At 32.5% G+C, this 17,257-nt stretch overlaps 1 protein-coding gene across 1 annotated transcript; it reads right to left on the bottom strand.

Annotated features, from left to right (window-relative positions):
• Positions 1–361: 361 nt before the first annotated feature.
• Positions 362–16,642, bottom strand: LOC126881117 (PRA1 family protein 3). The gene is made up of 3 exons (XM_050645171.1): positions 16,299–16,642; positions 11,658–11,875; positions 362–8,271 (listed from the first exon to the last, which is right to left on the bottom strand). The coding sequence occupies exons 1-3, from the start codon at positions 16,496–16,498 to the stop codon at positions 8,135–8,137; spliced, it is 555 nt and encodes a 184-aa protein (XP_050501128.1). The 5' UTR covers positions 16,499–16,642; the 3' UTR covers positions 362–8,134.
• Between the last annotated feature and the right edge of the window lie 615 nt (positions 16,643–17,257).

Below are 17,257 nucleotides of genomic sequence, written 5' to 3'. Positions count from 1 at the left end.
CTCATTCGGTATTTGTTGCTATTAGGGTCGTGATAAGGTCCAAATATTATTCCGAGGATTTTTCTCTCAAAACAGTTTTCTTTCAATTGCTTTGGTCAGAGTCCACGTCTCACACCCATACATGAGCACCGGTCTAATCACTGTTTTATATATTCTGATCTCTGATGCTCGTAGGCTCTTAGATGTAACAGTATTGGGGAGGTGTACATACATCTTTTTGCTGCCTGAATTTTCCCTTTAATCTCTTCCGTGATATCGTTCTATCTGCAGTGATTTTTGCTCCGAGATATTTAAAATTAATTTCACTGAATCTTAATATATAATAAGTTAAATTGGAGTAAATAAGGATACGAAAAAAATATAAGATATAATCATATATTTTTAATTCCATATGAAATTCTATAGAATATGAGCAGCAATATAATTTGTTTTAAAATATAACAAAACAAAAGTAAATACTATATAAAATATTGATACAAAACGAATAGACAGAGTAAAATATTAAATATTTAAGATTATCGTTGAAATTTAATAATAAAACATAGTGGAACAAATATTTAATTAAAAGTTTATCTTAGGACATACATCAAAGTTGGCAATAAACTTCCAACTGGCTGACTAAAACCACTAAAGACATGTAAAACATATTTTAAATCCTAATACATATATCTAATTATACGATTTGAATGGGTAATACAGAAATCACTCAACCAACCAACTATTTAAAAATCACATCTTCGTGACGAAGATCCTGCCCAAGTGTAAAATTATAGTGAAACATCGCACCCCGCCTGGTATATTGACGCACATCGCCGATTGCCGATGAAGAAACATTGAATACATTTAAATAACAGTGTACATCACAGAGCATCGCACTTACGGCCGATTTCTCATAACTAAGTTAATCTATAGTTCAACTGACTGAGGTTCAATACAGTTATATACACGTTCTACGCCTGAACGTTTGTTGGTAATGCGAATATCCCTAGATTATAGTAGCTTTCGAGAAATTCCAATAGGTGGCAAAAGGTAAAAATATCGCCATTGTGTATGAACTTTTTATGCTATCTCTGAATAACGTTATATTTAAGTATTTATAGTAAAAGTCATTTTAAAAATTATTAATAAATCTAACAAAAATACAAATAATGTTTTCGTAATGCTCAGATATCTATTTAACGCTTGATAACAAACTGAATTTGACATATTTAATGACAGTGACTGCGTTCACCAGATGCAAACACGTTCACAACAGTTTGCGTTTTGATTTTTAAACTTGTTGACAGTGAGCTGAACGGTTTATTGTTTAGGTTAAAATTTGACATTTTGCTTGTTTGGTTTGAACGTAACCTAAAATAATTTTATCAATAAATAAGTTTTTGAAATTATTCTTTTTATTAAGAGAAAGAAGAAAATGGATTTAATAGATAATAACATAGCTGAATGTCTTCAGTCGCCGTTATTTTATATATATATAAAACCATTATAAATATATTTTATAATATATACAATTTAAATTCCCGCCATATTTTTTCAATTTTCAACACGTTTGCAAAGTTCAACTTAAATATTTTATGCTTGCAAAAATGGCGACCACTTTCCAAACAAGTTTGACGTTAGCACAGTATAAAGAGGGACAGTAGAACCACTCTCCGAAAAATTGGAAGTAAAGTCTGTAGTCGCGCATGGCGACCGCGTAATGTTGGCAGTCGCTTTTGCCCCACTCTTGCATAGCAAGTCACATAGAAACGTACGGATTTTAACAGGGAAAACCCGCATCCACCACTGGTGAATTACCAATTGCGTACTGCCGGTATTACTTCTTGAGATCAAAGCGCCGACAGAGGAGTGATTTTACTGTGGAACCTCTATATACTGTGACGTTAGCAAGTCGTTCAGAAGCATAAAGCGCAAACTGATTGCCAACGTTTGCATCTGGTGAACGCGCCCAATGTTTCATGATAATACTAGGCAAGCGTAATCTCTGAAATCATCTGAACTGGGTTCATGAACGCCCGAATTTCAGCGTTCAAATTGAACGCAGTTTAAACCACCACAATGTTTGAACGGGAATTGAGAAATACTGTTTTGACGTTTAACTGTAGTTCACTAAAAGTTCAGGTTAAACTTGAGTTGAACTCGATATGAGAAATCGGCCCTTATATTAGCTATGTTTGAAGAACAAAATAATTTGTTTTTGAGGATGCGATGTGCGTAGCAATGTGCCTGGCGAGGTGCGATGCTTCACTATGTTTTTACACTAAGGAATGAACTTAAGTTGGAGAATAGAATAGAATAGAATTACTAACGAAATTGTGAATTTGTACAGGAAAACTTTTAAAAGTGTAGTTTAGTATTATCTTTATTCGTCAACATTTAATATCTGTATTTGTCTTTGGAAATCTTTCAAAAATTCCCAAAATTTCTTCGTCTTTCTCTGTAGCGTAAGGTATTTTTTAGAAGACTATAGAAACTAGAAGTTTTGAATATGCATAACATTGCAGCGGACAAAAAAGAAGAAAATTCATTTAGATAATCTTCTTTTAGCTGTTATGTTTCTCTTTTAGATAAAAATATCTGTATTTTAAATAGGTTTTGCAAAGACACGAATATTCCAACTTTGTTATATTTTTTATAAAATGAAAAATAATTTCTACACTATTAAAATTACCCATGTCTAATACTAGTTGAAAACAGTTCTAGAATATAATATTTACTTGGAATAATTGAGCCTATTTGTGTTTGCAACTGTAAATATACTATACATCAAAGGTAACTAATAATGTTCAGCTTAAACAGATTATAAAGGGAAGAGGAGGTATATAATCATTACATTTCTTATTGTTTATAGCAGAGATGGAAAACCTGACAAATAAATGTAATGGCAATTAAACACTGTTTGATTTACTGACATGAACTTAGTTTCATTGGTAGACCTCATGGATTTTGACAAGAGCTATGACCTTGTAAATAACACGTAAACTTGTGTAGAATACTGTTTCGGCATGACTCATAGCTCTTGTCAAAATCCATTACCTCTATAACTGCCACTTCGATGGATGTTTTGTTTAATAGCTTTTTATAAAATACTTTAAATAATTTATCATAATTATGTCCAATCGACCGCAAAATTAATTGGACACGTACATGGCATGACATTCTATCTCTTGATGTTGCCCATAATATAGCTCCAGAAGAATTATTTTAAACTGTTTTTCCTTTGTATAGTGTCTGTTTTTTGTATAATATTTATGTAAATATTTACGACATTCCTGGATGTGCTGGATAGCCTCTTTTTTTTGACAAAATACCGCTGAAGATGCTCAGAGAGCGAAGGTACTTGGCAAGATTTAATTTAATTGGCTGTGAGTTTCGACGGTAGCGCTCTCTCGCGGTTTGAAACTTGTACTTTTCTGATAAAATTGGTGTATGTGAAATATACAAAACGAGAAAAATAGATATTCATCTAGAAAAACACAAATTTTGAACTGAAATATGATTACTGAACGACTACACAGAATTAATAGTAAAAGTAATTATGTTTTTTTATTTTATTCATTATAATTTTAATATTTAATATATAAATTCGTGCGACTGGATGACTGCTTACGCAAGAAGCCATTAAGAAAAAGAAGAAGTTTATGTGAAATTTAGAGGTTACCTCTGTTTTTATTGGTTGTGAGTTTCGTCGGTAGCGCTCTCTCGCGGTTTGAAACTTTACTTTTCTGATAAAATTGTTCAAATTCAATAGACAAAACTGCCACTAACAGCGCTGGCGAAAACTGTCAAATCCCCTCTACTCATCGGCTCACAGCGAATAAATGACTGTGCTCGATATCTGCCTTTTATTTTTTATTTGTAAAATACATTATTTGTATTTGTTTGGTGGTGGAGGTATAATAAAATAGGGAAATAATGGGAAGCTTGTATGGCCCTTATAACCCATCGAGGAGGCATTCTTAACTTGGACAGGTATATAAGGAAATGTCTCAAGAACAGATGATACCTTTAGTGACATTATTCCGACACATTGCCAAAATAATTCGTCAGTACCTCCAAGAAGTTGCAAAGTCGGTATTGGAGTGGCCACTTAGAAGTTCGAATCTAAACAGCACAGAGTATATGTGGAATACTCTAAAAAGAAGGATTAGTTGGAACTATGGCTAATTCCACACATTTGAATAGTTGTAGATAGACCAGGATAAGATTGTTGCTGTGGTACAAACGATACCTCAACATCTTACCAATATTGTATATTATTTAAAAAATCGTAAGAATTATCAAAAAATTACTTTCATGGTGTAAATTTTATATGGTATATGACATCAAAATTATACCCAACTTCATGATATATTTTTTACCATTGAATCCCTCCTTGGCTCAGTGGCAAGAGAGCCTATCTTTGGACCCAAAGGTCGTGAGTTCGAATTCCGGCTGGGAGGGAATTTTTCTTTATTATAAATTTTATAAATGATTTGTATATTAAGGGGCCGTTCAAGTATTACGTAACGCAGGTTGGGGGGGGGGGGGGGGTAAAAAAATCTTCAAAGGGGGGAGGGGGAGTCAAAAATCTTCAAAAATCGCGTTACGTAATACTTGAACGCTCCCTAAAGTATAAGTGGATATTGAGGTCTTGTATGTTGAGGACAAGCAAAGGGATATATTTAAAATCCTTTGTGAAAGTGCATGCATTCATGAAGGCAATTAGCAAGAATGACGTGGCAAAGAAGACGAATGTAATCAAGGAAGACGATTTGCCGCAGTTTTTCACATATGCACCTTCTTCTTCTTCATGTGCCATCTCCTCTAAGAAGGTTGGCAACCATCACGGCAATTCGCACTTTCGATACCGCTGCTCTAAAGAGATCAGCAGAAGTGCAATTAAACCAAGCTCTCAAATTGTTTAACCAGGAGATGCGTCTTCTTCCGCGACTCCTTCTACCCTGTATTCTTCCTTGTATTATTATGGTGGTAGCCATTTGCGATGTCTGTGCCTCTTGCAGAAGATGTGGATTGTGCGATTTACACTTACATGGCATTAAGAAAGAAAGATGTGTATTGCTTATTACTATCCGACCACCTAAGACTGTGATGGCTCGAAATTTTACAGTTGCTGATAGCGATACACTTAATTATGTGCGTTTGGTGAAGAAGTATTTATTATTGCGCCCTAAAAATGTAAGTACATATCGAATTTTCTTACGGTATGATAAAGGGAAGTGCACTAATCAAGTAGTTGGTATTAATACATATTTAGATCATGTCTCTTGAAATTGCACGTTATCTAAAATTGGGCGATCCTGAAAAATACACGAGACATGCGTTTCGACGTACGTCCGCTATGGAGAACATTGGCATGACAATAGATCAAATAAAACGAAAAGTAGGATGGAAATCGGCAGCTGTGGCGACTGGTTACGTTGAAGAGAGTATTACCAATAAAAAGAATGTTTCAAACATTATTGGGAGTGCCATTAATGGAAGTACAACCTCATTGGCTTCCGAGAATGTCGGTAGTATAAATTTGAACAGCATTTGCTCCGATTTAAAAAACGGAAGTATAAATATTTTAAACAATACCAACTGTACTTTTCTCATTCATTTAAAAAATTAAGATTTTCAAATATTTGAATAAAGCTTTTGAAACATTTGTTACGAATATTTTATTCAGATTTGATTTATTTGACGTTACAAGGTACATACTTCTGTCAGGTCAGATCAATATTTAAAACTGTTGATGTTGTCATGGTAATTTTAAAACACGAGCGTTTTCGAAAGTCGAGTTTAAACACGCTGAGGCGTACTTTAAGTAACCAAATGGTGTACCAATAAAAAAATAGTTTCTATCCTTGTGGAATCAGTACTCACCTGAGGGACCGTAGACGTTCCGATTCAATAAGCGTCTCTTTGTAAAGACAATAAAGTCGACTTTTCAAAGTAACAAGACATTTATTCAACACACACTACACATTACTCCCCTGAGCTAGTGATAGTAATTACGTGGCTAAAGGTTCAAAATCAAGGCCAGAAAACAAACAAAAAAAAATTTACCATTGCCAAACAGGCAATGGTAACGGTAATAGGTTCTCCACCTCTGGTTTATACTATTCATTAAATCTCCGCTTGGATATTACTAAATAACTAGCATATAATATCAACAGATTCAACAACCTGTTCTATAACTATCAGATATTGTCGTTAAATTGCTTTTTTATTATTTACAATAAGGAAGTTACTGCATGGAAAAATAGTCAACTTTCATAAATATGTATTTTTGTTGATTATATGCTAGTTTAATCACATCATTTGCTTAAATACTTAGGGCGATACTGCCCACTAAATACATGACATATAAAGGTAGATTATAATGTACACTAAGATTTACAGGAAACATAGAAATGCACTAAAGCTTTGGTAAAAATATTGGTTTTCATGACAATGTGTTGCTTAATGTTGCAATTCTCATAAACAAGGTCATTAATAAATAAATAAATTATGATAACTTTTTGCGATTGGACATGACTGAATTTTATTTAAATGAGTCAACAAGTTTAATAAATACAGATAAAACGAGGAGAACACAGTTTATATTATATAGATTATAGAGACATAAATCTACTGAATGTAACATATTATGGCATCTAAGATCTTATAACCCAAGAAAATTAGATGAAAAACATTGAAAACAAAAATTAGGAAAAATAAAAAACTCATACCCCTATTAAAAAATACAATCTAAAGGAAACAGGCTGAAGAATTCAGTGTATAAAACAATAAGAGACAATAAAAGCTATATGGAACAAAACTGTTCAGTAAAAATTTCTTAAAAATAGAAAATATATCTAGATGAAAAGAGAATGGATTCAGATTACACTAAAATTCTTGAAAAATATACATGGATGTATATCTATATAGGCTGCTTGGATGAGGTATTTTAATTTTAAATTTCAACAGATCAGTAGCAAATATTGCTACAATCAATAGTCAGAAAATCATTCTTTAAATACTGGAATATTATCAAATGTTCAATTAACGTCACAATAAACAAGGAAAGAGGAATCACCACCCTAAAGTATATATTTAGGCATTAGGTATATCATTAAAATTCTAATAATTTTGGAATTATTATTGCATTTATATGTTCTAAAAGCAGATGATTACAAAAAATAATGATTTAACTTTTTTGTAAGTTATTAAATTTGTTAGTGATGGATTAGTTATCACAAATGTGTTTAAATAAACTCAGACTTAAGTTGGTGCAAAACAATAAGACCACTAATATATTCAAAATTTGTTACTTTAACATAATGAATTATTAAAATCTAACTTCACGCAAAAGAATGTGGACATTCCCAAACAAACATCTGACCTAGCTAAAAAGGCATAACATATTTTTTGAGCTTCTGCAACTATAGAATATTTTCTTGAAAATTGAGAATAAGAAAGAGCATTAATCATAAGTACATTTATAAAGTCGGATGATTTGGGCCATAGCTATGGTCAAAATATAATCCAGAAATTAGTTTTTTAACATATTTGGTGTTTATGTTAAAAATTACTTACATTTTGAAATTTTAATTGAAAAAATATTGATATTACTGCAACTTAATCTCAAAATATATATCACTAAAAGCTAAACGCTTAAAACTACTTACTTTGCATTATATCGTAAATGTAAGATTTAATAATAGGTTTGTTCTAGCAAACAGTCAAACTAGTCAGAAACCGTCAGCAAACAGTTGGTCAGTGAGAGAACATAATACAGTCACCAGTGCTATCCCCTCTACTCGCGCTGGTCGACTATTCGCTGATGGTTTCAAACCGTTTGAAACTGATGCTAGAACAAACCTAATAGTATATGTGTCACATAAAAGTCATTATTTGCACTTCTATAATAAATTTAGGAATAAAGCTGAAATTAAGAATTTGTTTATTATATGAGCTTTGTTTTATTATTAGTTCGTTTGGAAAGGTCCAATGTTCTATTCTCTGTACGTGATTTCCCAACATTAGTAGCCCATTTTAAGGTATTCTTATAGTAATTTTTTATACTGATATAAAACAGTCTAGTGCACTTCTGAAGAATCACATGAAACCATCACAAATGGGATAACTTGAATCTTTACACCGTTTCTCAGAAAAGATCACTTTCCAATCCCATCTCTTCAAGAAAAAACCCCATAGGTGTTGTCCGAAGTCCCAAGTTTTCTACTTTGTTAACAATCTTGTTTTTTAAGTTTCTCAATCTCAAAGAGGCATGGACAAAGATTGCTGAAAATGAAGATAGAATTATATATACAGAGGTAACAAAAAGGCAGGTCATAAATTAAATCACATATTCTGGGACCAAAAATAGTTGTACTAACTTACCTTAGTACAAATGTGCACATAATAGTACAAATATGCACATAAAAAAGTTACAGCCCTTTGAAGTTTCAAATTGAAAATCAATGTTTTCCAATATATCGAAAACTACACACACAAGCAAAATTAGCCGAACACCTTAAAAATGGGACATGTTTGATGTGTCGAATTTCCTAAACCTGTTGTCCGATTTGAGTGATTCTTTTAGTATGTTATAGCCTTATTATTTAAGAATATCGGTGTAATAATATTGTTGCTAGACAGGTAAATGCCATTTTATACCGGGTGTAACAATCATACTGTATTTTTTTCTTAAAGTTCGGACCACCCTGTGGAATATTTTAGCATATATAAAATATTGAAATTAAAACTCAATTATAGCCTTAGGCTTTCTTAACATTTCGTTTTTTGATTCATTTGCTTATGTTGGAAAATAAAAAGTTATGGGCTTTAACAACTAGCCATGTTTTTCATCAATCAATCTCATAGTAAGGGAGGAAAGTATGCTAAATTTGCAGTTACTCGAGCGTTATGGGGACCTATTGGATTGTGAAGAGTGGGTTCTAAAACCAAAAAAAGTAAGATAAGTTTTCCATAAAGTGTGGGACTCTCCATTTTTTAATTTAATTTTCCATTTCCAACAATCGTTTTTTCCGATTATAGCGCCATCTATCCATAATTGGAAAAAATGTTACGAATAAAAGTTGCTTATTTTTACGTCAAGAATCCAAATCTGCAATAAAAATTGGGGGCCCATATTTAAGATTTTAAAGTAACCCCCCACCCCACCTCCGTGGGGGGTCGTGTTTGGTGCCATTCGATAGATTTTTGAAAAATATTGAACACGTGTATTTTGCAGATTTACGATCTGATGTTCATTTCGCGAAATATCGTATTTAAAATTTTTAATTTACTCCCCACCCCTCTCCGTGGGGTGACGTGTTTAGTATTATTCAATGGATTTTTGAAAAATATCGTATTTTTTAGTTTTTCAATCTGTCATTTATTTCGCGAAATATTCGCTTTTTTTGTGAAACTTTGTGACTCACCCATTTTTTTAGCCCCGCTCAAATCGTCAGATTTTTTAAATATACACTATTTTGCATGTACTTAACTTATCTTAATCTGACGATTTCGAGTTTTTCTAATAGATTTTTTTTCGGCCCCCCTTAATGAATTCCCCGGTTAAGAACCAATATATGGTATAGGTACATTTACAGGGTACAAGGTTTCTCCCCATGTGATAATTTGACGCGCTCGAGTAACTGCAAAAATCCCTGCTTGGGCTCCCCTACCATCATTATCTGCTTAGTTTAATAAACAATGTCACAATGACGACCTCTCGTGGATTGTTGAACTAGCTTTGAGGGGGGTTTTAATGTCAAACGCTGAGCGCACATGCATTTGAATCAAGTATGTAATATTCAGTATTTATTTTTGCATGATTTTATATACAACATCGACGAAAAATGAACATCAGATCGAAAAACTGCAAAATACACGTATTCAATATTTTTGAAAAATCTATCGAATGGCACCGAACACAAGCCCCACGCAGGTGGGGGTGGGGGATTTAATTTAAAATCTTAAATAGGAGCCCCAATGTTTATTACAGATTTGGATTCTTTACGTAAAAATAAGCAACTTTTATTTGACACATTTTTTCGGATTATGGATAGATCGCGCTATAATCGAAAAAAAAACGATTGTTTCAAATGGAAAATCAAATTAAAAAATGAAAAGTCCCCCACTATATGGAAAACTTAACTTAACCTTTTTCTGGTTTTAGCACATACTCTACACAATCCAATAGGTCCCCATAATGCTCGAGTAACTGCAAATTTAGCATACTTTCCTCCCCTACTAGGAGGATTTATTGATGAAAAACATGGATAATTGTTAACGCACATACCTTTTTTATTATCCCACATAATTAAATGAATCGAAAAGGAAAATGTTAAGAAAGCCTAACTCTACAATCGAGTTTTAATTTTAATATTTTACATATGCTAGAATATTCCACAGGGTGTTCCAAACTTTAAGAAAAAAACACAGTATGATTGGTACACCCGGTATAAAATGATATTTACCTGTCTAGCAACAATATTATCACAACGATATTCTTAAATAATAAGGCTATAACATACTAAAAGAATCACTTAAATTGGACCACTGGTTTAGAAAATTCGAGACATCAAACACGTCATATTTTTAAGGTGTTTAGCTAATTTTGCCGGTGTGTGTAGAGATTTTTTATTGATAATGAAATTTGTGCACCCCATAAAGATTTGTTAAATTTGTTAAATGTAATTGTTCTCTTAAACCCCCCCCCCCCCCCCAAACTTTTGTGTATGTTCCAATGAAATTATTATTGTGGCACCATTAGTTAAACACAATGTTTTTTAAAACTTTTTTGCCTTAGTATTTTTATTGAGGTTGACTCAGCCTGAATAAAATGAGTACCTTGTGTAAAACCGGGGGTAATAATAGGCGGTTGAAGCCTAGCACTGGCCCTGTTACCTTTCTTGTATTCCGTAGGCCCTAGATATAGCAGACTACCCTGCTATAATTCCAAAGCCACGTGAGCGGTATAAAACAGCGGTATTATTATTAGTATTTTTTTTTCAATAAGCCAGTTTTTCATCGAGATGCAGCTTCTTTTTTAATACATAAAAATTTTATGGGGGTTTTGTTCCTTTAAAGCCTCAAATGTTTGTGTACGTTCCAATTAAATTATTATTATGATGCCATTAGTTAAACAAGATGTTTTTAAAACTTTTTTGTCTCTTAGTATTTTTTCGATAAGCCAGTTTTTATGGAGATGTGGCTTCTTTTTTAATATCTTTCAAAATACATATACCTATCCGACACCTGAAAGGGTATAAAGTATAAGGAATGGGAGAAAGAAACAAAATATACCTAAAAATGTAAATTATAAACAAATTTTAAAATTTCACTGTTTTTTTTTAAGATGTTCCTGCCATAAGAATGCCACATGTCCATTTTCAATAAAAAATCTCTAATAGTTTTCGATATATTGGAAAAAATCGACTTTCATTTTGTAATGTCAAAGGGCTGTAACTTTTTTTATGTGCACATTTGTACTAAGGTAAGTTAGGTTCAATCAAACCATTTTTGGTAGTAGAATATGCGATTTAATTTATGACCTGTCTTTTTGTTACACTTTGTATATTCAGTATTGTTTCTGATGATTTCTGACTCTATAGTTTGATAACATCTTAGAAATTAAATGTTTAACAGTTTTTTTTATAAAATTCAAATTAATATATTACCTGCAACTGGTAGGAGAACTCCAAGAAGGAAAACCATAAGAGATTGAAGCATATATGCTATAAAATAGGCTCCAGCAAAAACAATAATGAGAGAAATAATTGGGTGTTTCCTTTTAAATTGTGCTGCTGTTACTTTCTCATTGGTAACATATAAGAATATCATAAACAGTACAGCAGTTGCTAATACTCCACAAGCCATTTTAATGGGATGTATAACTCTAAAAACATAGTATATTTGTACAGTCAGTTCCATGAATATACGACTGTTTTGGATTATCGCTGCAACGAATATTTTGCTGTACAACATAAGAAGTACGAAAGTAAATTGCTTTTAAGATCCTTTTTATTGAAATAATTATTAGAGCAATTTATTTTCATTCTTCTTATGTTGCGCAGTAAAATATTCGTTTCCACGATAATCCAAAACAGTTCTATATACACCTGCAAATAAACTTACGTGCATAGAAATCGGCCCACTTAAAAATATGGTCATTTTTGATGTCTAATATTTCCTAAACCTGTTGGCCGATTTAAGTGATTTGTTGAACATGTTATAGCCTGATTCTTTAACAATACCACTGTAATAATATTGTTGCTAAACAGGTAAATTTTCATTGTATACCGGGTGTACCAATCAAACTGTGTTTTTTTCTCAAAGTTCGCATCACAATGTGCAATATTCTAGCATTTATAAAATACTGACATTAAAACTCAACTATAGCCTCAGGTTTTCTTAATATTTTGTTTTTTGATTCATTCGTTTATGTTGGATAATAAAAAAGTTAGGTACTTTAACAACTAGACATGTTCTTCATCAATACACGGTGTTTCTAAATAAGTACGACAAACTTTAAGGGGTAATTCTGCATAAAAAATAATGACAGTTGGCTTTATAAAGGTATGTTCGCAAATGTTTCGTTTCCGAGATACGGGATGTTGAAATTTTTCTTACAAACTGACGATTTATTTATTACTTTAAAATCAGTTAAGATATGCGAATGAAATTTGGTGAGTTTTAAGAGATAGTTATTGCGGATTTTTTGACATAAAATTAAAAATTTTATATTCACCATTAGCGTGCATACGGGTAATATGATCAGTCACATTACACGTATGCGCGTTAATGGTGAATATTAAATTCTTAATTTTATGTCAAAAAATGTTTAATAACTACGTCTTAAAACCCACCAAATTTCATTTACATATCTCAACTGGTTTTAAAGCAATAAATAAATCGTCAGTTTGTAAGAAAAAGTTCAACATCCCGTATCTCGTAAAAGAAACATTTGCGGACATACGTTTATGATGCAAACGGTCATTATTTTTTCATGCAGAATTACCCCTTAAAGTTTGTCGCACTTATTTAGAAACACCGTGTATTGATGAAGAACATGTCTAGTTGTTAAAGTACCTAACTTTTTTATTATCCAACATAAACGAATGAATCAAAAAACAGAATGTTAAGAAAACCTGAGGCTATAGTTGGGTTTTAATTTCAGTATTTTATAAATGCTAGCATATTCCACAGGGTGATGCGAACTTTGAGAAAAAAACACAGTTTGATTGGTACACCCGGTATACACTGAAAATTTACCTCTTTAGCAACAATATTATTACAGTGGTATTGTTAAAGAATCAAGCTATAAAATGTTAAAAAAAACACTTAAATCGGCCAACAGGTTTAGGAAATATTAGACATTAAAAATGACCAAATTTTTAAGTGGGCCGATTTCTATGCATGTACGTTTAGTTCTGTCGTCACAGGGTAAAACTTAAAGTAAAGTTTTGGGCATTTTGAGTTAAGTAGACCAACAGATAGGAGACAATCTATATTTGTGGGAAAATTGTGCATTCAAAATAGTCAGCAGAAATAATAATAAATAATAAGTCAAATCTTGATTTTCATAATCAGCTTAAAAAACATCAGTGATATAAGAACTTAGTCTCTTATGAAAATTTAAGAAGTTATACCCAGTTCTAAAAATTGGTCGCAATGTTAGTATCAGTATCATGTAAGAATCTTTATAGACTGATCCACATGGCATTTTGTTTAGAAGTTTGTTTAGAGTTTGTATTTTATCTACATTTGTTTATAACGAAATAGATAATTTACCTATAATATGGTAAAGTGTTTTTCAGCATTACACTTCTACAACTCTCCTACTTTGCTGTATATTGATTATTATTTGTGTGGCATGATATACAATGGGAGTGATATTTGAAAGAAAAATATGGATATACCAGTTCCAAAGTGTAACAAAGCAGGAATCTGAGGAATCATTAGTTATGAGAAAAGAGGGGTAACAACTCGAATTGTTACACTTTGGAATTAAAATAATTACTGTTATAATATAATAAAATATACTGTGTGACATCTTCACAGAACGTTATTATTGAGTTGTTACCCTTTAGAAATTGTAAATATTGGTTATTGAAGCACCACTATGTGTACCCTGTTGTATAAAACATCCGTTTATATAGAGTCCTGTAGGCACTGACCCCTTAAGCTAAGTGTTCATTTGAGACAAAATAATCTTGAGACCAATCTTGAGACTGCACTCACAAATGTATATGGGTCTCAGAGTACTCTCCGAAACAAGCTGTGACTTGTGGCAAATACTGCGCTTGTTTCAAGTAGACATGATTATTTATGATCTTAAGATCTAATCTCCAGTCTTCTGTCTATGCCAGAAGAGCTGAGACTAGTCTCAGGTTGGTGTTTAGTGAAAAAGTATATATTGACTAGCTAAAAAATGAGTGAGCGCCATTGGACCGATGATGATGAAATTTTGCAATTAACCCGGGAGCAGTCGCATCATTAGAAAAAATCTAACATTTTATCCATTTCCGTGATAACTTGATGAAAAATTTTGCTAATAACTTTCCACTCGCAAGTGCTTCAAGGAAGGGTGTAGTAATGCAGAGGTTTAGTTTTTTTTCTTTCTTCTTCTTTTTTTGTTGAATTTATGGCTTTGTTGAGAACCAATTAGCTTTAATAATTGTTAGAAATGGATATTTCTGACATAACAAGTAAATAAAAATACTCAAAATAATAATACAAAAAAATAAAAATTTGTTGTAAATTCGTATTTAAATTCATATTGTTAGATAAAACCTAACATGTGACCGATTATGTGACAGAAAAGAGTGCAACTGTTCCCGGGTTAATTTCTCTTTATGAATAAAATGAATTCTTATGAAATGTTAACCACAAGTTATACAGAAACTGTGAAAAAAATGAGTTTGTATGATGAGTATTCAATAAAATTTACATTCTTGTAAATCTGGTGTTTTACTAAATCTAAAAACAGTCAAATAAAATTTTTGAATTGCTTTGCATACTTCAACCGTGACTCATTTACGAGAGCTTAAAGGGCTCCCAAGCTAATTTGATGATGCATCCATTTTCTCATCCAACACTTCTTTCTTTACCTTATTTTTTGTTTTTGCACAATCATATATGCAATTATAAAAGCTAGTGGCTGATGAAGTCACCAGCGAGTCTCCCATGCCAATCTCGAAACCGCAATTGATCTCAAATGGTCAACACCTTGAGGCTAATCTCGAGATTTTATCGCAAATGGACAGTTAGCTTTACACACTTAAAGAAGCTTAGGCAATCATCCTCAAAGTAATATATTAACCTTCACAAATGACACACAGTTTTATGTTTTAACTAATACCAAGTGTAAAAATGCCAGAAAAGCAGTTCAACTGCAGAGTCTAGTCAACTGGAGAAGAAGGGCATTCACTCATCATCCAAGGTACCGTAACATATTTTTACATACACAAATACACTCAATTAATTGATATATTTTGCTATTAACTTAAATTCCCAAAATACATAACACTAGCGCTATTAAAAAAATTATCTTATTTCTTTTGACAACACACACAACAAACTTTAACAACACATAAATGGAATGCAGAGTGATTCACGGTAATAAGAGAATCAGAGAGCTCTAAGTAAGAGCGGCAAACATTCCATCCGGAATGAAAATTCCCTGATGATGATTATCTAACTTATAACTCTTTAGTTAAAAGAAAATAGAAAAATAAGATCTACTTTATACACCAAAAGAAGATAGGTAAAATATACAGGCCAAGAAAACACAAAAGTGATAATAAATTTATAGACCTGCACATAAATTAACACGTTGAAGGACAGAACGTCTATAGACATCTAATTTTGATTGATGTAATGTGACACATCTGTAGACGTTGCATTTTCCCTATTCTACTTTGCAAAATACATATAGTGTCACAACACTTGCTTATACATTTGACGCACTGTTCGTCAACGTGTTAAAGGGCTTGGTGCAATAACCGTCTTAATGCACATTGCATAGTTTTGAGGACAATGTGCATATTTTATATCGATCCTATGGACTATGCTATAGACATTTTTGGTGCAATAACCGTCCACGCTGTTCTACATTGAATTTCTTACACACATGGGCTTTGCTCCAAACTGCCCAGAGGTATTTTTGAAGGCAAGAAATGTCATAAACTCAATTTCGACAAAAATTTTTTTGCACCAAACCCTTCAATTGTGATTAAGGGATTTTCCCCTCTGCTACAAAACTGTACTGACTCATGGCCTGTTAGTTGATCCACAAATAAATTTTAAGAATTACTTACCCCACGATGATGAAAATTAGTATGGACATCAAAAAGTAGTTGGTTTGGTAGTAGAGCAAATTTTGAGTGACCCTATTGCCCCATTTTTCTAAATCTTTCACATTTGGAATCTGAAAACGAGCCGCTTCTAATAGAAAATCGTCCAAAGTTCGTAAGGGAGCGATTTCAAGCGAGTCAGACGATGCTTGTTTCTTGTGCATTTTAGACACTTATTTAAAATATATCGCAAAATTAATGCTTACAAGTAATAAAATTTGCTCTTATTCGATAAAATTATAAATTAATATGCAGTGTGGAATGCACTTTTACTTATTTATAATAATGACATCACTACTGACTGACACTGACATTTCGTGAATCGTGACATATGATATGTCAATAAATAACATTTTAAACAGGAAGTGTATACGAGTACGTCGGTTGGAAGTTTTATGATTATTTTTTTATACAGGGTGTCCAGAACTCTCCTGACAAACGAAAACCGGAGAGTCCTCAGATAATTTTAACACAATTTAAACCATTTCACCTAGTCCGAAAATACTTGGTAAGGGAGCTGGAGCTCTTTAAAGATGGCGTCTTGTACCTAATTAGCTTTTTTTAAATACCTACCTACCTCCAGAACGCTTCTACATTTAGAAAAACGAAAACTGGTACCTACTCCTTTTTGTTTTAAAATTACCTGAGGAATTACCCGGTCTGCGTTTGTCAGGAGAGTTTCTGAACACCCTGTATAATTCATCGGAAGGATTCCAAATTATACTCACAGAAGCACCAACGATGAAAGAGATAATCGAAGCGGGAAAGGCACTAAAGACAGGGAAGACACCACCTGAAAAATTGTGCCCGAAATAACAAAAATCATTACTGAGGAAAAGGTTGAATGGGTGAAAAATATAATGGACGACTCTCTTATAAGACAGAAATTCTTCACGATATCGAAAGCGACAAACCGGAACAAG

This window comes from Diabrotica virgifera, chromosome 3 (assembly GCF_917563875.1).
Source record: "Diabrotica virgifera virgifera chromosome 3, PGI_DIABVI_V3a".
Classification (NCBI taxonomy): Eukaryota; Metazoa; Arthropoda; class Insecta; order Coleoptera; family Chrysomelidae; genus Diabrotica; species Diabrotica virgifera.
The sequence above is the reverse complement of the archived record's forward strand: the minus strand, read 5'-3'. Positions and strand labels throughout refer to the sequence as shown.

Coding starts and splice junctions, on each gene's coding strand:
- LOC126881117 (XM_050645171.1), bottom strand. CDS start 16,498: ATGCACAAGAAACAAGCATCGTCTGACTCGCTTGAAATCGCTCCCTTA. Junction 11,876..16,298: donor CTAATTTTCATCATCGTGGG/GTAAGTAATTCT, acceptor CTATGTTTTTAG/AGTTATACATCCCATTAAAA. Junction 8,272..11,657: donor AGTTCTCCTACCAGTTGCAG/GTAATATATTAA, acceptor CTTCATTTTCAG/CAATCTTTGTCCATGCCTCT.